The sequence below is a fragment of the Caenorhabditis elegans genome, chromosome IV (genome assembly GCF_000002985.6).
Source record: "Caenorhabditis elegans chromosome IV".
NCBI classification, from domain to species: domain Eukaryota; kingdom Metazoa; phylum Nematoda; class Chromadorea; order Rhabditida; family Rhabditidae; genus Caenorhabditis; species Caenorhabditis elegans.
Genome location: NC_003282.8, coordinates 14861905 through 14879438, shown reverse-complemented (window position 1 = coordinate 14879438; position 17534 = coordinate 14861905). Strand labels below are relative to the sequence as shown.

Below are 17534 nucleotides of genomic sequence, written 5' to 3'. Positions count from 1 at the left end.
AAGCATTGGGTTTTCGAAAAATTGTAGTTGGAATTGGAAAAGTAAAAAATATATGACATTTTGAAAACCAATAAAAACATGAGAAAAGTTTTGTTTTATTTTTTGAAAAAGACTCAGAAAATCCACCGAGCAATGTTTTTAAAAAATCAATGTTTCTTATAAACAACGTGAAACAGGAAAATTTTAAAGTTTTGGTTTAAAAAATTAACGAAATGATATGTTACAATAAGGAAGAAATTTTCATTTTTAATTATAAAGTGGAAAACTTGAATTCAAATCTCAAAGTTTGGCTCCTTTTTCGTAACTGTAAGAAATTCTAATGAATTTTAATTTTCGTGGAAAGTTTTAGGAAAATATAATTGAAGTTTAGAAACAATTTTTTAATTTTAATTTGGAAACTAGAGTTAAGAAAGCAAAAAGAGAGTATAATGGGAAGTTTTACCATGTTTTATATAACAAATGAAAATAGTGAAAAATATTGTTTTGAAAATAACATCATGAAAGCGAAAGCAATTTATGTGAAAATTAAAATTGAAAATTGATTAATTATTTTTAAAAAAACTTGAAACAGTGATAATTTGTTTCAAAAAATTAACAAAAAGATTGAGAGAAGAGAACATTAAAGCGGCTAGAGTGAGAAATTGAGAGAAAAATCTGAATTTTAAATTAAAACATTTTCAATTCACTGATTTATTTTTCACTAAAAACTTTTGTGAATCTGGAAATTTTAGTGAATAAAACAATACTCGGAAAATCAATGATAAATTTAAAAACAACTAAAAATTCTAGCAATAGCTATACTCTTGAAAATCAAGTCAATCAGATCTGAAATTGAATGAAAAATATAGGAGTAAGATTTATTTTTGTAGATGTATTAACATGACAGAATTAATTAAAGTAATTGAGTTAGATTTCAAAATCAATTAAAAATCGTAAATAACTTGAAGCAGTGATTATTTTTCAGATTTACGAAGAAAAAACAGAAAAAGATAACTTCTTCAACTGAAGATTTTGAAAATTGAGATTGAAAACGAATCTGAACGAAAACCGTATATTCTGTGCTAACAAGTTACATTTTTGAAACAGCATAATTTTTTTTGAAACGTATACAAGATGGATTTTAGACAATTTCATAAAGAATTCGCCACCGCTTTTTTTTCTATATTTAGCAATAGGAAAAATTGAAATTGAAGCAATGTTGCAAAAACCCCTATAACGCTGAAATAAAGAGTGTGAAACTGCAGAAAATTTAATGCAAATTTTCATAAAATTTTCTGTAAGCTTTCAAGTTTTCAAACTACAAAATCCCTTTTTAAAAACATCCAAAGAAACAAAAGAAAATTGAATTTCGTGAAATTTTCCAAAATCTGTTGTAACTGGGGAAAAAGTAAAGAAAATCGAATCAAAGAAATAATAAGTATCCGGGCCCCAGCATTCTCTAGTTTTCCTTCAACTTTTCCTCCAAAATCCATCCATCTTCTTCTATTTCCACGCCCCAAAGGCGTGTATCCAGTAGAAACCGAAACAGCAAAAAAACTGTCGATTGAAAAGGTGGGAGAAATAGTATGGTAGAGGTGAGAGACACAGGTGGAGAGAGAAAGTAGATGGATTGGAATTGGAATGAAAAACTGGTTGGGATTTGGATAGGTATTGAACTTAAGCTCGGTTGAGAATCATTTGAAAATTAGGTTAATTTTGTTAAATTTACTGTTTCACTTGCATTACTTATTTTGAAATATGTGGGATTAGTTGCTGTATAAAGAAACACTAATTCGTTTTACAAATTCGATTTTACAAAAGTTGTGCAATTTTTTACTGTGCTCAAATTGTAGTTTGTAGTTTTAGTGAAAATATATGTTAAATTTAATTTATAATTTTCAGAAAAAAATAGCTGCTTCACTAGTAATAATTAATGTGTTTGGTTGTGATTTAGAAGCAATATTTCAGATGCGAGAATAGTGCGAAGATAGTTTTTTTTTCTAATTTGAAAAATTCTGCTGTTTCATATTTTTAATTAATTCAATGTTTTTTTCGAGAAAATTATTGTGTTTGCCGCGAGAGAGAAACGGATATGAATTTATTTGATAGAACATTCATTTAAAGTAAGAAATTCAAAATACATTACGTAATTAGTCATAGTAATGTACATTCCCAGTTCAAAAAAAGCACATCTCTGACGTTACAAAAATTGAGCAGCTGTTTCTACAGTCTATTTTTTTTCCAAAAAAAACAAAAAAAATTACCGTTTCAGTTCTGTTAGCCGCTTTAAAAGACAATTTGAAACAGTAATTTTTCATTTATTTAATTACAAAAATTAGTGATTGTAAATTTGCCAATTCGAAACAATTAGAACACCTGGAAAACAATTAGTAATAACTTTTCCCTCCCCAAATCGCTTTCAATTCCTTCCGAATTCCGTTCAATTTCCCACCACACATGTTGACCTCCTCTCACCCGTATTAGGCAACGGGGAAGGAGGAGGCGGTAATTTGTAAGTCAGTAGTAGTCAACTTCTTCTCTCCACCCCCATCTCCCTATAACACACGCCTTCTATACTATTAGAAGACGCCCGCTAGGAGGCGATGACGAAGGTCAAATAATTCATTGGAAGGGAAGATACACAGAGAGAAATGATTGGGTGGGAAGGACACATTTCGATAGATACAAATTGCGGGAGAAAATACCGGGATTTTACCCCCCATATCGACACGCCCATGAGAAAGAAGTTGCGAGGGCCGTGGGGTCGAACTTTGGTGTTGTGAGTGGTAGGTAAGACCCTTACCGAGTGCGCTAAATGTGGACTTGAAAGAGAACATTTGGTGAAGAAATTCCTAGAAAGATCGGAAAGTTAGTTACAATTTTTACTGTTTCAAAATATTTGCAAAATCCTAATAGAATTCGCGGAGTAATACTAGAGAAGTAGAAGTCATTTGCGGGTTTTCACCAGTTGCGCCAAAAATCTAGGTATAGAAAAGTCCCATATTTTTCTGCGACATGTATCAAGACAACTTTTTATCTACCGTATTAGTATTGCATCCCCATTGTTAAACTTTGATAGATTATATCTCAGTTATCGTTTGTTTTATTCAAACATTGCCAACTAACAAAATATTTGCTAGTTCTTTTTCTATCATTTCGTAGTTAACAAAATATTGATATCTTTAAAATGAACCTAGATATAACGTTTCAAAGTTAAGTAGTCGGGTGCAATACTAATAGAGGAAATATGTATGGTATATACTTTTTTAAAAAAATTTTCTGTTTCAAAAGGTATGAAATTATTTAATTATTTAATTATATAAATTATTGAGAACATAGCTTTTTTTCAGTTTTTTAAAAGAGTTTTTGAAAAAAAAACCATGGGGTCGAACTTTGGTGAAGGTGAGAAATGAGCGTAAAAAGAAGGAGTTATGCTTATTGCAGAAAAAAAAACACAAAATATTGTTTCATGTTGTTAATTTGAATAGAAACAGTTGTCTCACTACATTAAGATGAAGACATCGTTTGAAATAATGTTTCACAATGATTATTTAATTACCTTGAAAACAGTAATTTCATTGAATATAGTCAATAAATTCGCGAAAAAAGTTAAATTTTCAAACTGGAAAAAAATCAAAAATTCGGTTTTTTTTCTCCTGTTCTTCCACAAAACTTAAGGAGATACATTGTTATATTTACACTTCAGATCAAAAACATTTTTTTTTCTCAACCCGTCCATTGTTGCCAATTCTTTCTCGACCCAACCGCAACTAATCTGTCATAATCTGTACTTTCTCTCATTTTTATAGGCTTTTTTTGGATTGATGGCGTGGCAAAGTACATAAGTAACACTTATTTGAAAACTTGAAAAGGTTTAATCGGTTTCAGGTAAGGCATTTGAGAAATAGTGAGAAAATATTTTAGTTTAGGATTTTTGATTTTAGTTTCACTATAACTATTATTTGGGAAATAATATTGCCAGATGTTCACGCCAATGAATTTTAAAATAATAATTCTTAGCCACCATGCGGGATCGAACCCCTAAATGCAAAATTACAAGCCAATCGCATTACCGACTGCGCCACGAGGAACAACGAACGGCTCAACCTGAAGCTAGTGATCTCAGACAGTATCACGTATCAACAAAATGTGCTACTGTACTAATTTGAAGATGGAAACTAATCAACATAAAACCTTAATGATAACATTTACGACTTCAAAATGTTGGTCATTGAAGTGCTATTTTCCTTGCTAGCGACTGTGTGTGTTTGTCTCGTTGTATGTTTAATGTACATATACTCATACATACACACAGTTTCGACTAGACGACGAGAGAGCGCAGAGAAGCAGAGCGAAAAAGGGCGTGTTTGTCGAATTATCATGTGTATGTGTGCTTTCTCTCTCTCTCCAAAAGAGCCTCGATTGTTTTGGCTCCGAGATAGAGAGAGAGAGGTAGGTGCTCACGGAGCAAATACAACAATCAATGTGCCGACGACGGTTCAAGGTGCTCGGAGAGAGAGCATCGATAAGCCGACTGGAATCTTTTGAACGGGCGGGCGTGCGCAGAGAACTTGGAGCATTTTATGTGGGGAACTAGAAATATGCAACATTTTGGGGATTTTCGGAAATTTCCGGAGCGAAAAGAGCAAAAAAGAGCCAAATGTGAACAAACTGTCAAGTGGACATGAGAACTTGATTAGCAAACAGCATAGATTAGAAGTCTTATAGTTAGGCTGTGGAAAATTTAATAAATCGAGTTTACAATAATATTTAATATTAAGTTTTTGAAACAGTAATTTTTTGAGTAAAATTTGTTGAAAATTAATTCAATTCGCATGTTCTGCAGCTGACTAAAAAAATGTTTAGATGAAAAAAAATTTACTGTTCTACATAAATCTTGAATAAATTTAAGTATATCAGCTTTTTAATGGTGTTGAGGTAAAGCCAAGTGAGAAGAAAACCTTTGATTCGCAAATAGTATAGATTAGAATTCATAATATTTGAAACAGATCAACATGAATTTATTATATACTAGTCAGAAAATACGTTTCTGAAACTGTAAACTTTTTAAATGAGAATTTTGAGAAGTATTCACTGTTTCGTATAAATGATTAAGAAATTCGAATAAATTATCATTCCCAATGTCACTCATGGCAAATTTTCACAAGTCCGACATTTTTGAGAAATTGTGAATGAAAACATAAAGAAAAAGTTCATTGTTGGGGAAATAAATAAAAATAGCGAAATTTCAAAAATCAATAATTTTTTTGAACTTTAAAAATCATTGTTTCACTTAATAGGTCTGCTAACTTTTATTTCTTTACTAGCATTTCCAAAACATAATTCTTCAACATTTTTTATTTAAAGCAAATATTTGAAACAGTAAATTATAGCATTAAAAAAAAGAAATGTTTGACATAGAAAAGAACTAACACCCCAAGCTCTGAATCAAAATAAATAAAATTCTTAAGTTCCACCCACCCAAGTCAAAAATGTTCTTATCACTGTCATAAATACCTATACTATCACTCACCGCCAACTTGACGTGTAAAAATAGAAATTTGCAAAACACAATTTTTTCCCCGTTTCTGAAATATTTCTTATATGAAACTTTGAAACATTGGTAACGAAAATAAAATGTGCAAACTTCAGACTACAAACGTAAAGAAATGAAACACTGAATTTATGAGAATTTGGTGAAACGGTAAGATTAATTTAAATTTAATATTTTGAAAATTTAATTGGGAAATTTGCCACCGAAAATAAGTTAATTAAGCTCCTCCCATATCTTGGCACTGTGAGTTTTTTAAATTAGCTTATCAGTTATTTTTTAATTGTGACTGAATTTATTAGTCAGAAAATAAAATCGTACAAGTAATAGAAATTTTGAAGAGAAAACTTAAGAAAAAATTAGCTCAAATTTAAGAAAACTTGATATCTACTATCAAAAATTATTTATCGATCCTTGAATTTTGCAGAAATGCGGCAACGTGTGGCAAAAGTTTTTGCATAATTCAAGGATCAGTAAATGAATTTTGATAGCATTAGAAGAGCATTAATTACGAAAAACTTTGGAATATTTGAAACAAACATGTAACATTTAAAAGAGTGAAAATTAAAACAATTGTCGATTATGATAAATTGAAAAAAAAATTATCAGAATAATGCAAATTAGTTATTAAAAATACAATTCCAACCCTAAAAAACTATGTTTTCAATAAATATTATATGGAATTATCAATTTTGATTTCTAGAACCTTAGAATAAGAAAAAATAGTGAAACGGTGCAAGTTTTTCAGGATTATCAGAGATTTTAGAAGAATTGTAATCGAACTAATTGGAATAAATATTTTAAAAACATTTATGGCAGTTTTGAAACAGGATTATTTTTTTCCAAAAAAAAACATTCAATTTTTCAAACAATCTAGCTGAGAAGGTTAAAGATTAAAGAAAACATTTTAAAATATGAAAAAAAAATGCGAGAAGGATTTAGATGTATTCAAAAAAATTATTTATTCGAGATTCATCGAAAATTCACTCAAAACTTGAATTGGACGAGAAAGATTTTTTTTTTGCCAAACATTATTGCAAAATATAAACATTTTTTAAATCGCAATTTATGGATGAATACAAAATTTAGAGTGTTAGCTGAACGAAGGAGATATCAATGAGAGGAAGTTTGATCCGAATAAAAATTTTTTATGAAACTGTAAAAAAAATTTCAAAACTTTTTTTTCAGAAAACTCGACAACTTTAAGAATCTGAACATGAAAGTTTAGAGAAACAGAGAAAAGTATGCAAGATGGATCTGAAGGTATGTGTAGGTAGGGACGAAAAGGGGTCGCAAAGTGGTCAGCAGCAGCAGCATCGCGCACTGTGTATATGATGATGATTCGAGGAGAGGCAGAGAGAGACACTCCGAAAAGGGCCGCCCGTTTGGACCATACGCAGACGGGCGGATCACTGACAGAGAGAGCAGTGATCCGTGTGGAGACGCAGAGACTTATCCCACCTATGGACGCGCGTACTGTTTGTCCACACAGGGCGCCGGCGGTTTGAGAGAGAGAGAGAGAGAGGTGGAGAGACGCAGAGCGAGAGAGGGATATCGAGAGATTTAGAGAAATTGGAGAGATGGTCACTTGGAAAAAATGTTGAAAGATTGCGGTAAACAAAACTTTTTTTAAAAAATAAATTATGGAATCTCAATAATTCCGGTTTCATTGCTAAGTGAAATATTTCAGGACTCGAATTTTCTCTGATTGTCAGGAAATTTAGTGTATGCAAAAATGTTTACAGATAAATTGAAGTGTTGAAGATCTTACTTGAAAACTTATTTTTACTATTTCAAAATATGAATTAACCTAAAGATTTGAAATCTATTTTAGTAACCTTCCATTTCAATCAGATTATCAAAGATATTTTGAAATGGTGATTTAGTTTTGTCAATTTCTCTCAAAATTCCGTTTGAAATTCTACATTTTCATTTGGATTTGTAAAAGAAAAATGCTGAGATTCCCTCAGAAAATGAATCTCGGGGTCGGCTCTTAATTTTTTAATTAAAAAAAATTCTGACTGTTTCTAGAAGTCGATAAAATAGTCGTCAAAATTTAAACATGTATAAATATTCCAAAAATATTAAAAATAATTTCGGAAAACTGTTCTGATTTGAATTATTGTGTAACATTTTCAAACTTCTGTTACAAAAATATACTTGTTCACAATCTCGGGAACACATTGAAATATTAGTGTAAAGCATATAAATTTTCAGCGCCCGACGCCTACCATTCATGGGTGCATATTGTAAGCAGCCGAGCACACTTTTTCATAATTGATAAAAATCAAATATGAACAGATTTAGTTCAGTTATTGGCTGAGTTTGAAGAATTAATTTTTATGAATAAATGAATGTTATTAAAAATTCTAAAAAATCAATAATAGATATAAAAAATGTGAAACATGACTGCCATAAAAAATTTTCGAAACAATGAAATTAAAAATCAATTTTTTTTACTTTAGAAAATTAAATTATAAAAACGCTCTGGGCAACTCTGCAAAAGAGAAGCATTTTTCAAAATTAGACCACGCCCACATGGAGACCACATGGGTGGCCAATGAAGCTGGAAATTTTTCCATCAAGGAACTTAAAAAAAATATTGACTGTTATTTCTCAAATTGATGGAACATAATTGCCAATTTGAAAAGTTCCTTCGATTTATGTGCAACATGAAACACAGAAAACATTTATTTGCGTCCGCAGTTTAGCCAGAGCACTAGTTGAACTTGGAAGCTTGCCCGGGAGATCTGTTTTTCCGGAGATTTTTATCAGTCTGAAATTGCAAAAAAAGTCTATTTTCCCAGTTAAGTTACGTGTTAAAATGTTTAATGACTTTTGTAATGAAAATCAACTATTAATATAATTTCTTCAAATAAAAAGTATTCACAGCTTTGAAATGTTCATTATTTGAAATTTTCAAAATTATGAAAGTGTTTAAGTCGTACTATACACGCAATGAAAACTCATCTGAATCTTTGATTTTATGAATGTTGTGAAACAAGTTTTGTTTAAATTTGGTGAAGTTGTACTCTGTTTCAGGACCATCTTAATGTCGAAGAAAAAACACTTTTTCAATGCCCTATCGGTTTCCTTATGCCAAAAATTCCCATTACCGTATTTCCTCTATTAGGAAGGCATGTAATACTAATTTTCGAGTCAAGTTATGACATAATATCACCAATTTTAATAACAACTTATGAACCAACATAGGCGAATTTTACGACTGATACGCAAAATTTGTCCGAGTTGTACTCATATTTTGTCAATTTTGACTTGTTATACCAAGTCTGCAAGAGTTTTCCTAATTTGTAGAACGATTGCTAAATAAATTACACGTTACTTTCCGTTGTATAGGTGGGCACATTGAAACAGAGTAGAAAAAAAGTTCCAACATTACGAAAAAGCCGAGATATGGGAGGGGCGGCTCTAAGCAAAATATTTTTATAGTGTTGTCAAAAAGGATAAGAAACTAATGAACTTTAATTTGCAGCACGTTAAATGAAAGTTTAGAAACAGGAAAAATTTGAAGAAAAAAGTTCTGCTCGTTGAACAAGAGATTTGGTTTGAATGGCTCGAAATTCTGAAAAAACAAAAAAAATGACCAATCATCGATTTGCTCCGCCCCATTTGAACCAATCATGCGGAATTGGAAGGCGCTGATTGGTCGTTTTTTTTTTGGTATTTCAGAATTTTGAAACACATTCCCCTATTCATTATTTCCACGTGGCATAATATTCTGGGCGTTTCCAATCTTCTCCATTCACCTAATAGTATCAGTTGGCATTTGTCCAAATGATTAGAGGCATCCTTTTTAACAACATACGGGCATAATTTATTGAAGCACTGTGGAGACGCAGACAAACAAATCCAGGTTGAACCGGTTTCCCCTGTGTGTGTGTGTGTTGAAATGGAATGTCTTCATTCATATCACTTTGAATTGCCAATTCATCTCTCTTTTTGGATAAGAAGAATTCGGGCATATATATGACCCAAAAATGAATAGAAGAATACGTATCAAGCTTTTGGGGTATCTGGGGGGGAAGAAGCTGAACAGGCGGAAGACGGGGGAAACAATTAATATTTATTAGTGATAAATGATAATATGAACTGACAAGAGGGGGTATATTGGAATTTGGGAGAAAATGGTTTGAATACGTCCAAAAGGGATCACTCATCCTCTGAATAGTTGCAGATATGATCATTGATATCGTCTTCGAAGTTCTGCAAAAAAATGCACTGTTTCAATATATTGGTATCAACTTCAAAATTGTCATAGTACTGGTTCCACGGCTGAACAGGACAATAAAATTAAAATATTAACAGCTGATTAAAATAATAACTTTTCGGAATTTTTATAAGATTAGGAATTCACTATTTATACTAGTGGAGAAAATTTACTGTTTCAAAATGTTGATATCATTGGGGAACTGAGGCATCAATTATTGCTACGCGAATGTTATTGCTACTGTTAGAAAAATAATTTTTACTATTATAAAACTGTCCAGCAGTACTATTTTTATATTTGTACGTATTTACCATTACTTTGTCTACATTTTTGCAAATTGTTCTCATCTCTAGTGTGGAAAAAGTTAGAGCGGCTAACATTTTACGGGTTACTTTTTGAGATTTTCTCTTGAAGCGCATTAAAAAGGTTTCAGAAACAAGAATTCACATATATTGTTTCAACATTGCTACATGCTCTCAACCGAAGAAATGGACAGTCTCACGATTGATTTAAAACTGCAAATATTTTAGGAAAGAAGTATATACTCAATTTAGATTATTTAATAGTTTATTATAAGGTTTTTCTTGAAATTTTGTTGTTATTGTGAGATTTTCCAAGAAAATCTGTAAAAAATGAGACCCGCTAGATGTCAGCCGCTCCAACTTTTCTCACAATATTTTTCAAAACTTATTTGAATTTGAGTTAGGACAATTTTTAAATTTTTTTTTTTTTCAAGAAACCAAAACGCTTTTGGCCGACACTGTACGTATTAAAACTACTTTTGAAATGTGTTTTCAAAAGATTTTTAAAGTTTTTAATGAAATAAAATTTAAACCAAACATTTAAACTATTGCTGATAAAAATTGGGGAAAACTTTTTTCCGTTATAGTTAGTCTCAAAGCAAAATTTGTTTTTTGCGCGTTGCCTATTTTTGTATATTTCTTCCGTTTCAGTATTTTAATATAAACAACACTATTCCCATTAAATTGATATGATTGCGTAATTGTTTGAAAAACAGAAAAAAAACCGTTAATTTGAAAAATGACTTTGTAAGTGGTGATATCAACAAATATATTTTTTTTAAACAAGTTTTAATTAAGCGCTCCTGAAATATTTCTTTAGACTTCTGTAAGAAAACATTGAATTACACGTGACATGGTTTTACTGTAAGTACATATGGATAAATATGTAGCCGACACTTACCTGGACTGCTCCATCCTCTGAACCAAATCCTCCCAAAATCAGATTCTTCAGCTTTTCTCCCATGAACACTGCCTGGTCATTTGGCGACAATTTTGCATTTTTGCACTTTCTTTCTGAAATTTAAGAGTTTATAGAAATGGATCATAAATACAATTTTAATCTGAAAAAAATTTTGAAACATAAATTTTTAAACATGTTCGACATGGCTAGAATATCTTGTCTTGGAAAAGAGAAACACATTTATCAACATTATGAAACATACTTTATAAAATTTATATTGTATGATAAATATTCACAATTGAAAATTTGTATTAAAATGTGAGTGTTTTCAAATTATTTTTCCAGTTTATCTATTTTCAACCAGTTGACTTACAACTGAACCCATTTATTTAAATTTTCAACAAAAAAAACGGATTACATCGGAGTAAGCCCCTGCAAATTTCAAATTACTTACTAACTAGTTCCCAAGCCTTATACATATACTAATGTAAAAATTAAAAAAAAAAAACTGCAAATATTTTTTACAGAGAAATCTCTATCCGCTGGAATCGATAAAATTTAAATTGAATGGCTCAAAAAAAAGAGTAGTTGCCGTCTTATCGGTAGAGCGCACTTGGCTCTGCGTAGTGCTAGAGAAAATTGACAGAATAAAAACGTAGTGCTTGAAAAATGAACCAAAAAGTGTTGGTAATACTTAAGGAATCGTGGAAACATTTTTTTCTGAAATTTTTTTTCAGAAAAAAATTCTCCCGTTTCAAAGAATAACGATGAGCTGATTGATTGTGCTGATAGTATAATAAATTGGAAAAGTGCAATTGCCGCCTGATCGGTAGAGCGAGCTTGCCCCTGCGTAGTACATAATTTACCGTGCTGGTGCAAATTGGCAAAAGGGACAATAAGAAATCAAGTGTTGATAACACTTAAAAAAGTCGTTGAAACTTTTATCAACTTTTTTTCAGAAAAAAATTCTCCCGTTTCAACGAATTCTTATAACATAAGCTGATTTTTTGGGCTTTAATTTTTTTCTGGCATTAAATGGGCTGTTAACACTTTTGTCGAATTTACGAAAACTTACTGGTAGTCGGCTTAACAGTTGTTACAGGTGTTCCAACTGTTGGTTGTGGTTCTGGAATGATTATTGCTGGCGTAACAGCTGTTTCATCTCCCAGAGCAATTGTGGCGAGAGTTAGGAGAGTAGCTGAAAATCTTCCAGATCTATACTGTACTCATATGATAAGTTCACATACGGTCATTCATAACCGGTGTTGTCATCAGTGGAGCAGGATCCAGGAGCACATTGCACATATTCATGGAGCACGTGCATACTTCTGGCTCCAGGCCATTTGATTTACAGGCAGACTGAAATATGAAAGACTGAAATATGGAGGAAATATGAAATCTGGATAATCAGGGCAAAATTATATATTTCATCTTCTGTGTGTGTGGCGAAACAGTAAAAATCTTGGTAATACTTTTTAGTGTGTTCTTCTGAATCGTTTTCCAAGTTTACAACACTTGAAACACGTATCTGCAGAATTTACTTTCCAATAAAATTTTTTTTAATAACTTTGTCTCTGTGCCATTTTCTGCATGTATATCAGCATTTAAAAATTAATCTAGCTTAAATAATAAAATGTTTTTTTATTCTGAATTTTACTGTTTCATTTTAAATGTAAGTATATCTATTTCGTCTATATGGTCAACATTTTGTCTTCAAAAAATTATAATAATAATACCTTGATGAAACAATTTTTAATGATGGTTTAAAAAATAACATTATTCTCCTAAATTCTGACAGAAAACGCTGTTCTCAGTTATTCAATTCACTAATAAAAAATATTTCGTTTCGAAAAGTTTTTTACAAATAAAAAGTCTTATATCGAGAGTTTTAGATTATGTACAAATTTATTTTATCCCAAATCTCTGCAACGCTCTTTGAAATTTTTTATGATTAATTTAATTCAAAAATTTAAATTTTCAACTGTTTTACATTGCTATTATATTAATAACTTGCATTAGAAATTTATTGAATCGTTTTTTTTTTGTTCCGACCGTCTATATTTTCAGCTAGTTTTCAATAGATTTACAAAACCTCACTATTTCAAAATTTTCTTGATAATATTTCAATTTTATGTAAAATATTGTTTCAGGTTACCGTAAAAACTTTTCAATTATAAACCTACCTTACTCACAAGGTAGAAAGCTATCACATTTTATTTTTCAAATTTGTAATGTTTCATGTGGTTGTTAAAATAATTTGGCAAAATCTCCATTTAATCTCTTTTTTTTTCTTTTTTTCAAAAAATCTAAATAAAACCTGATGTTTTGTGTGTGTGTGTGTCCAATTTTTCCAGCTTCCAGAATACATAAATAAAAACTCACCCCAGTGTCCCTATCCCATACACCACCGCAATATGAATATGGAGTTTGTCCACGTACTGAAATATTGAAATTTTATTGAGAATTCAAAATATCTGCATGTTTAATTTGTTAATCGATTTTTCATCAATATAGGAATCTACATAGGTTACAACAAAGTTCATAAGCTAGTCAGGCAGGTAGGTAGGCAGGCATAATTCCTACCTTACAACCTTTAAATTTCCAATACGAAATGTTCAAGAAAGTACCTGAAACACAATAATTTCCCTGACAAGTATGATCATGATCACATGGGATTTGAATAGTTGTATTCCCAACTGTGACACTTCCACATTCCTCACAGTGAACAAGATTGCGATCTGGGAGAGTTAGGTTGACGGTTATGTTTCTGGAAAATCAGAATTTGAAATTTTTAACTAAATACTGCGTTGATGGTATTATTTTGAATTACATTAACATTATGAAACAGTAGTTTTAGTTAGTGAATTTTTTGAACTCTAAGCGTCAAAATTCGTAAATTCCTCGATATTTTAAGCCTTTTTTTTCTTTTAATTATAAATAAAAAGACTACTTGTTAAAACAATGCCGGTTTATAAATGAACAATCTGAAACATGGGAAATAGTTTTAATGGCTACACACACAGTTCACAAAATGTTGCCTGTTCTTACCCGTTTTCCAGAGATTTAGACAAAGTTTTAAATTTTTTTAACAGTTTTCTGATTAGTGGAAAACCAACATTTGCCTTTAATTTGTATTTTGTCTCAAAAATGCACAATTATTCGCTTTCTGGCAAATATCTTTCCCTGGCCATTGTTATTTGAAACCAATTTACAGAAAATTATCAGTGTTTCAATTAACATTTATAATAAATCACATATTTTTCGTTTATTACTCGGTAAAAAAAAACTGTTTTGTATGTTTCTTAGAAGAGTTAAAACCTATCGAATAATGTGAACTAATGCTATGTCAATTTAGTTGGTCTTAACATAATAGAACTCTTAGATTAATTCGAATGAAATCTATAAAAATATAATTGTATGATGCAATCATGGTGGTTCAGTTGCTAGATTTATGCAAATACGCTCCACTGAACAAAAAGAGACCACCCATATAGTGAGAATGTCGAAAAATATAGATTAGTACTGAAAATAAGTATTTTTTGCGGTCTTTTTTCACATGTCTTACTAGTAAATGTACGTGCAAAATATTTGATATTTTTGAAAAAAAATTAAAATCAAAATTTCTCTAATATTCTGTAGCCCGTTCAAATGATTACCGTGCCCTCAAGAGAACAAGGTTTTCAAAAATTGATCAGTGGGTCTTTTGTAAGGCCCTGACAGTGTTTTATTATATTGCCGTTCTGCAATATAAAGGGAGGTCATCTGCTGGATGTACGTACACCTCACGGGTTTCGCTAATTAAGATAGGCAGCGAGGAGGATAATGGGGAGTTCAATTGGTTGATAAAATGCATTGTAGTCGAATTTGCAATTTTTAAACTAACATAAAACAGTATTATTCAGAAATAAGAACCTGTGAATTTATTTTTTAAACTAACTTTTAGGTATTTAAAAACGTTCACTAAATGTTGATTTTTTCAAAATTCTTCTTTCAGGCTTTACTCTACTCCAAAAAACAAAGAGGATTGCACAAGTGTCAAAATTATGTTTCAAGATCTTTATAAAAGGTTCGAACAAATAATTAATGTTATTAGACAGATTGGCCTGTAATTGACTATCAACCGAACAAAAAATCATTTTAAAAAATTACTCAAAATATTGACAGCATTTTCACTAGTCTGGTAAATAAAGAAGAAATTGTGGAAAATATTAGGGACTATTAGCAATTATCATAAAACTGAAATGACATGAAATACTCATAGAAATTGAGAACTGTTGGAAACATTTTATGATTCTTGCAGTTCCAATTCAACTGGAACAATTGAATTTCGAATTAATTATTGTAAAAGTAACGTACATTCAAGTACCGTATATGACTACTAGAGAAAATATGATATCTTCAATTCCATTTTCACCCCGCCTTCAAGAAGACAGGGTTTGCAAAAATTGTTCACTGGGTCTTTTGTAAGGCCCTGACAGTGATATATTATATAGCCGTACTGCAATATGAAGGGACATCATCTTCTGGATGTACGTACACCTCACGGGTTCCGCTTGGTGCAGTGGAAAGTGTGCAGGTTACTGGGAACGCCTATCGATTGTAGACATGCATTATGCAATAAAAACTTGCTAGCAATTTTTTTAAATACAAAGTGCAATTATTAACTGTTTTTCTACTTTTAAATAAAAGCAAATAAAAATATATTATATCAAGTAAAATAGAACGGAACTCAATTTTCAATTCCAAAAATATAATAAACGTTTTCACGTCCATTTTTGCTGACTAAATTCATTAACTAAATAAATTTTAAATTCAATGTTGAAGGATACTATTTCAAGAAGTCTTTAGAAGTTTTAAAGAGATTCTTCATACACTGGGGGTATCCAATATTTTCAAAAAAACGAACTGTTGAGTATTGGGTCTCGGTCCCCACCATCCATTTCCTCTTGTACCAACTGACAGAGCACTTTTAGATTTTGCCAAGGAATTGCAAAAATCAGAATTGCACGAACAAGTTGATTTTATGGAACTGGATGTTGAAGCTGCTGAACAAGAGATGTTTGCACTGGAGGAAAGTGTGGAAGAGCATCCAGCAGACCAACTGTTGTCAGAGTTTAGTTCTGCAAAATATGACAGGATTGTTAAGCACTGAAAAATAAGAAGTCGTCGTACTGAAATAAAAACTACCTGAAAACTACCTGAAACATTATTTTTTTGTTTGAAAAATTTTTTGATAAAAATTAAAATTTTACAGTTTCAAGAAAGCTTGAAATTGGGAACGATAGAATACACAAACAATATTCTTCTAATATAGTGAGCCACCAGCGTTCCACTGTGGTATTTACACGATTTCTAAAAACACCTCCTGTTTGTTACTGTTAAAACTGTGATTTTCAGTGTCCAATCTCAAAACAAACTGAAAAAGAAGACAAAAATGTATTGCAAAACAATTACTATATAGCCTTTTTATTTTTAAAAAAACCACATACAGACTTACTGTTTCACAGTATCAGTAAATTTTATAAATTTCAGCGCTTCATATTACATAAGAAATAAAAAAAAATCTTCTTAAATTTTTTTAAAACTAGAAACCATAATGTTGAAACAATTTTCAGGTTTCAACATCAATTTCACAAATTTGAAACTAAGGTCTGAACTCCTGAACAACTGGGTTATCGCAACCGACAAAAAAGGGAAGTTTAACCCCTCAAGTTACACGCTACTGGATTGCAGTAGTAAGACTTCGCAGCGCCCGACACCTACCGGGCTAGATTTCGTTAAGGAACCCGTGAGATGTCGGACGCTGCAAAGACCCGTTCCAACTCACGAAAAAAGCAAGAAGTTCCCGCGCACAACTTGTCAATTGAGCAGTATTTCCCCTGCTCCGTCGAGTTTGCATGGCACTCGTAACAAATTACAGATGCTTTGACTGTGGGGACTATTAGAAAAAGGAATAAAAAAATTTTCATTTTGAAAAAGGTTCCGTGTGGAAGGAGAAAAAGAACAGAAAACATGTGAAATAGGTAATCCTCACAGAAAAAGAAATCGATGAGAGGATTAAACAATAGTTGATCTCTAAACGGGAGTTGAAACCGATTTTGATGAGGGAGATGGGGGAGGAGGTGTTGAAGTTTAGTTGGAAATGCTTTTTTGTGAAAATCTAATATAATGTCATGTAGATAAGAAATTAAGAAATATACTGTTTCATAGTTAACATTTGAACACCAGTCTAAAAATATGTCTTAATGAGACGCGAAACGACATAATTTGTTGTATTTCAAATATACATCGTCCGGGTTTTCAAACTTTAAAATATAGAAAAATCCAGAATTGCTAAGTTCCCTAAGCCTGTTGGTTGGGGTTTTTTGTTTTCAGTTATCACTCGTAACTGCTATCGTCGTAGCCCCAAATTGAAAAATTTGATCACTCGAGTCAAATAGTAGTCTAACATAAACGTGGAAATTTATTTTACCTGGAGGCATTGCTGAAACTGTAACCGTTTTTTTTGTAAAGGGGCTATTCGAATCATATTTTCAAAAATTACATTTTAAAAATGGCAATGTTGAAACAATA

At 31.3% G+C, this 17534-nt stretch overlaps 1 protein-coding gene and 90 non-coding genes across 92 annotated transcripts; 47 read left to right on the top strand and 44 right to left on the bottom strand.

Moving 5' to 3' along the window:
• Positions 1-12: 12 nt before the first annotated feature.
• 21ur-6073 lies at positions 13-33 on the bottom strand. Its single transcript, NR_061002.1, has one exon.
• A 75-nt stretch (positions 34-108) lies between these two features.
• 21ur-8231 lies at positions 109-129 on the bottom strand. The gene has a single exon (NR_061001.1).
• Positions 130-438: 309 nt separating this feature from the next.
• 21ur-8719 lies at positions 439-459 on the bottom strand. The gene has a single exon (NR_061000.1).
• On the bottom strand, positions 440-460 carry 21ur-8051. Its single transcript, NR_060999.1, has one exon.
• A 44-nt stretch (positions 461-504) lies between these two features.
• On the bottom strand, positions 505-525 carry 21ur-8260. Its single transcript, NR_060998.1, has one exon.
• A 192-nt stretch (positions 526-717) lies between these two features.
• 21ur-8380 lies at positions 718-738 on the top strand. Its single transcript, NR_060997.1, has one exon.
• A 281-nt stretch (positions 739-1019) lies between these two features.
• Positions 1020-1040, bottom strand: 21ur-4174. The gene has a single exon (NR_060996.1).
• Positions 1041-1174: 134 nt separating this feature from the next.
• On the bottom strand, positions 1175-1195 carry 21ur-2007. Its single transcript, NR_060995.1, has one exon.
• A 558-nt stretch (positions 1196-1753) lies between these two features.
• On the top strand, positions 1754-1774 carry 21ur-11551. The gene has a single exon (NR_060994.1).
• Positions 1775-1939: 165 nt separating this feature from the next.
• Positions 1940-1960, top strand: 21ur-11679. The gene has a single exon (NR_060993.1).
• An 81-nt stretch (positions 1961-2041) lies between these two features.
• On the top strand, positions 2042-2062 carry 21ur-50. Its single transcript, NR_060992.1, has one exon.
• Positions 2044-2064, top strand: 21ur-11386. The gene has a single exon (NR_060991.1).
• On the top strand, positions 2045-2065 carry 21ur-707. Its single transcript, NR_060990.1, has one exon.
• Positions 2066-2218: 153 nt separating this feature from the next.
• On the bottom strand, positions 2219-2239 carry 21ur-13738. Its single transcript, NR_060989.1, has one exon.
• Positions 2240-2909: 670 nt separating this feature from the next.
• Positions 2910-2930, top strand: 21ur-5858. The gene has a single exon (NR_060988.1).
• Positions 2911-2931, top strand: 21ur-15676. The gene has a single exon (NR_060987.1).
• A 376-nt stretch (positions 2932-3307) lies between these two features.
• Positions 3308-3328, top strand: 21ur-3931. The gene has a single exon (NR_060986.1).
• Positions 3329-3486: 158 nt separating this feature from the next.
• On the top strand, positions 3487-3507 carry 21ur-14618. Its single transcript, NR_060985.1, has one exon.
• Positions 3488-3508, top strand: 21ur-4371. Its single transcript, NR_060984.1, has one exon.
• Positions 3509-3558: 50 nt separating this feature from the next.
• Positions 3559-3579, top strand: 21ur-6928. Its single transcript, NR_060983.1, has one exon.
• Positions 3580-3903: 324 nt separating this feature from the next.
• On the top strand, positions 3904-3924 carry 21ur-6987. Its single transcript, NR_060982.1, has one exon.
• Positions 3925-4176: 252 nt separating this feature from the next.
• Positions 4177-4269, bottom strand: Y57G11C.1146. The gene has a single exon (NR_101976.1). It is a non-coding gene; the product is annotated as an Unclassified non-coding RNA Y57G11C.1146 (non-coding RNA).
• A 436-nt stretch (positions 4270-4705) lies between these two features.
• On the bottom strand, positions 4706-4726 carry 21ur-15504. The gene has a single exon (NR_060981.1).
• A 181-nt stretch (positions 4727-4907) lies between these two features.
• 21ur-2296 lies at positions 4908-4928 on the top strand. The gene has a single exon (NR_060980.1).
• 21ur-14678 lies at positions 4911-4931 on the top strand. The gene has a single exon (NR_060979.1).
• A 190-nt stretch (positions 4932-5121) lies between these two features.
• On the top strand, positions 5122-5142 carry 21ur-9628. Its single transcript, NR_060978.1, has one exon.
• A 153-nt stretch (positions 5143-5295) lies between these two features.
• On the bottom strand, positions 5296-5316 carry 21ur-6965. The gene has a single exon (NR_060977.1).
• A 290-nt stretch (positions 5317-5606) lies between these two features.
• On the top strand, positions 5607-5627 carry 21ur-6003. The gene has a single exon (NR_060976.1).
• 21ur-3427 lies at positions 5618-5638 on the bottom strand. Its single transcript, NR_060975.1, has one exon.
• 21ur-12693 lies at positions 5619-5639 on the bottom strand. Its single transcript, NR_060974.1, has one exon.
• A 299-nt stretch (positions 5640-5938) lies between these two features.
• Positions 5939-5959, bottom strand: 21ur-11432. The gene has a single exon (NR_060973.1).
• Positions 5960-6013: 54 nt separating this feature from the next.
• 21ur-1815 lies at positions 6014-6034 on the bottom strand. The gene has a single exon (NR_060972.1).
• Positions 6035-6195: 161 nt separating this feature from the next.
• On the bottom strand, positions 6196-6216 carry 21ur-15419. Its single transcript, NR_060971.1, has one exon.
• Positions 6199-6219, bottom strand: 21ur-6138. The gene has a single exon (NR_060970.1).
• A 72-nt stretch (positions 6220-6291) lies between these two features.
• On the bottom strand, positions 6292-6312 carry 21ur-7749. The gene has a single exon (NR_060969.1).
• Positions 6313-6622: 310 nt separating this feature from the next.
• Positions 6623-6643, bottom strand: 21ur-2599. The gene has a single exon (NR_060968.1).
• On the top strand, positions 6625-6645 carry 21ur-9510. Its single transcript, NR_060967.1, has one exon.
• A 593-nt stretch (positions 6646-7238) lies between these two features.
• On the top strand, positions 7239-7259 carry 21ur-10250. The gene has a single exon (NR_060966.1).
• Positions 7240-7260, top strand: 21ur-14718. The gene has a single exon (NR_060965.1).
• Positions 7261-7364: 104 nt separating this feature from the next.
• On the top strand, positions 7365-7385 carry 21ur-6681. Its single transcript, NR_060964.1, has one exon.
• A 31-nt stretch (positions 7386-7416) lies between these two features.
• Positions 7417-7437, top strand: 21ur-11836. Its single transcript, NR_060963.1, has one exon.
• A 432-nt stretch (positions 7438-7869) lies between these two features.
• Positions 7870-7890, bottom strand: 21ur-416. Its single transcript, NR_060962.1, has one exon.
• A 254-nt stretch (positions 7891-8144) lies between these two features.
• 21ur-6278 lies at positions 8145-8165 on the bottom strand. Its single transcript, NR_060961.1, has one exon.
• A 302-nt stretch (positions 8166-8467) lies between these two features.
• 21ur-5026 lies at positions 8468-8488 on the bottom strand. The gene has a single exon (NR_060960.1).
• On the bottom strand, positions 8469-8489 carry 21ur-5237. The gene has a single exon (NR_060959.1).
• Positions 8490-8608: 119 nt separating this feature from the next.
• Positions 8609-8629, top strand: 21ur-4074. The gene has a single exon (NR_060958.1).
• A 207-nt stretch (positions 8630-8836) lies between these two features.
• 21ur-1113 lies at positions 8837-8857 on the bottom strand. The gene has a single exon (NR_060957.1).
• Positions 8838-8858, bottom strand: 21ur-9766. The gene has a single exon (NR_060956.1).
• 21ur-11680 lies at positions 8840-8860 on the bottom strand. Its single transcript, NR_060955.1, has one exon.
• On the bottom strand, positions 8841-8861 carry 21ur-5152. The gene has a single exon (NR_060954.1).
• Positions 8842-8862, bottom strand: 21ur-11937. Its single transcript, NR_060953.1, has one exon.
• Positions 8863-8981: 119 nt separating this feature from the next.
• On the bottom strand, positions 8982-9002 carry 21ur-7143. Its single transcript, NR_060952.1, has one exon.
• Positions 9003-9372: 370 nt separating this feature from the next.
• Y57G11C.1136 lies at positions 9373-9494 on the top strand. The gene has a single exon (NR_060951.1). It is a non-coding gene; the product is annotated as an Unclassified non-coding RNA Y57G11C.1136 (non-coding RNA).
• Y57G11C.38 lies at positions 9440-16992 on the bottom strand (the record flags this gene model as incomplete). 2 transcript variants are annotated; one of them, NM_182294.4, is made up of 8 exons in its annotated part: positions 9440-9754; positions 10962-11074; positions 12037-12159; positions 12209-12320; positions 13344-13399; positions 13589-13728; positions 15868-16081; positions 16789-16992. In NM_182294.4, 8 exons carry the CDS (start codon positions 16928-16930, stop codon positions 9701-9703), a joined length of 954 nt encoding a protein of 317 aa, NP_872094.1. The 2 variants fall into 2 exon arrangements, with proteins under 2 accessions (NP_872094.1, NP_001293932.1); NM_001307003.3 differs by lacking the exons at positions 12037-12159; positions 12209-12320; positions 13344-13399; ... (1 more) ...; positions 15868-16081; positions 16789-16992 and having other exon boundaries at positions 9701-9754; positions 10962-11024.
• Positions 9816-9836, top strand: 21ur-2834. The gene has a single exon (NR_060950.1).
• 21ur-6581 lies at positions 9817-9837 on the top strand. Its single transcript, NR_060949.1, has one exon.
• 21ur-12086 lies at positions 9973-9993 on the top strand. The gene has a single exon (NR_060948.1).
• On the top strand, positions 9974-9994 carry 21ur-573. Its single transcript, NR_060947.1, has one exon.
• Positions 9976-9996, top strand: 21ur-10044. Its single transcript, NR_060946.1, has one exon.
• 21ur-2635 lies at positions 9977-9997 on the top strand. The gene has a single exon (NR_060945.1).
• Positions 9980-10000, top strand: 21ur-13577. Its single transcript, NR_060944.1, has one exon.
• 21ur-4514 lies at positions 10749-10769 on the top strand. Its single transcript, NR_060943.1, has one exon.
• 21ur-2395 lies at positions 10968-10988 on the top strand. Its single transcript, NR_060942.1, has one exon.
• 21ur-4578 lies at positions 11152-11172 on the bottom strand. Its single transcript, NR_060941.1, has one exon.
• 21ur-5831 lies at positions 11155-11175 on the bottom strand. The gene has a single exon (NR_060940.1).
• On the bottom strand, positions 11610-11630 carry 21ur-10216. Its single transcript, NR_060939.1, has one exon.
• 21ur-12202 lies at positions 11836-11856 on the bottom strand. The gene has a single exon (NR_060938.1).
• 21ur-7109 lies at positions 11980-12000 on the top strand. The gene has a single exon (NR_060937.1).
• Positions 12348-12368, bottom strand: 21ur-3612. Its single transcript, NR_060936.1, has one exon.
• Positions 12643-12663, bottom strand: 21ur-3311. The gene has a single exon (NR_060935.1).
• 21ur-2776 lies at positions 12989-13009 on the top strand. The gene has a single exon (NR_060934.1).
• Positions 13150-13170, top strand: 21ur-5255. The gene has a single exon (NR_060933.1).
• On the bottom strand, positions 13743-13763 carry 21ur-9325. Its single transcript, NR_060932.1, has one exon.
• 21ur-6223 lies at positions 13887-13907 on the bottom strand. Its single transcript, NR_060931.1, has one exon.
• Positions 14231-14251, top strand: 21ur-8694. Its single transcript, NR_060930.1, has one exon.
• On the top strand, positions 14304-14324 carry 21ur-7973. Its single transcript, NR_060929.1, has one exon.
• On the bottom strand, positions 14616-14695 carry smy-12. Its single transcript, NR_060927.1, has one exon. It is a non-coding gene; the product is annotated as a small nuclear RNA smy-12 (small nuclear RNA).
• 21ur-458 lies at positions 14673-14693 on the bottom strand. Its single transcript, NR_060928.1, has one exon.
• On the bottom strand, positions 14788-14808 carry 21ur-8196. The gene has a single exon (NR_060926.1).
• On the top strand, positions 15049-15069 carry 21ur-10144. Its single transcript, NR_060925.1, has one exon.
• Positions 15051-15071, top strand: 21ur-11494. Its single transcript, NR_060924.1, has one exon.
• On the top strand, positions 15052-15072 carry 21ur-2209. The gene has a single exon (NR_060923.1).
• On the top strand, positions 15171-15191 carry 21ur-1615. The gene has a single exon (NR_060922.1).
• On the bottom strand, positions 15375-15452 carry smy-11. The gene has a single exon (NR_003462.1). It is a non-coding gene; the product is annotated as a small nuclear RNA smy-11 (small nuclear RNA).
• Positions 15671-15691, top strand: 21ur-8106. Its single transcript, NR_060921.1, has one exon.
• Positions 15836-15856, top strand: 21ur-376. Its single transcript, NR_060920.1, has one exon.
• Positions 16260-16280, top strand: 21ur-8903. Its single transcript, NR_060919.1, has one exon.
• Positions 16504-16524, top strand: 21ur-5684. The gene has a single exon (NR_060918.1).
• A 215-nt stretch (positions 16993-17207) lies between the features above and the next one.
• Positions 17208-17228, top strand: 21ur-4027. Its single transcript, NR_060917.1, has one exon.
• A 159-nt stretch (positions 17229-17387) lies between these two features.
• 21ur-3847 lies at positions 17388-17408 on the bottom strand. Its single transcript, NR_060916.1, has one exon.
• A 57-nt stretch (positions 17409-17465) lies between these two features.
• On the bottom strand, positions 17466-17486 carry 21ur-5642. The gene has a single exon (NR_060915.1).
• Between the last annotated feature and the right edge of the window lie 48 nt (positions 17487-17534).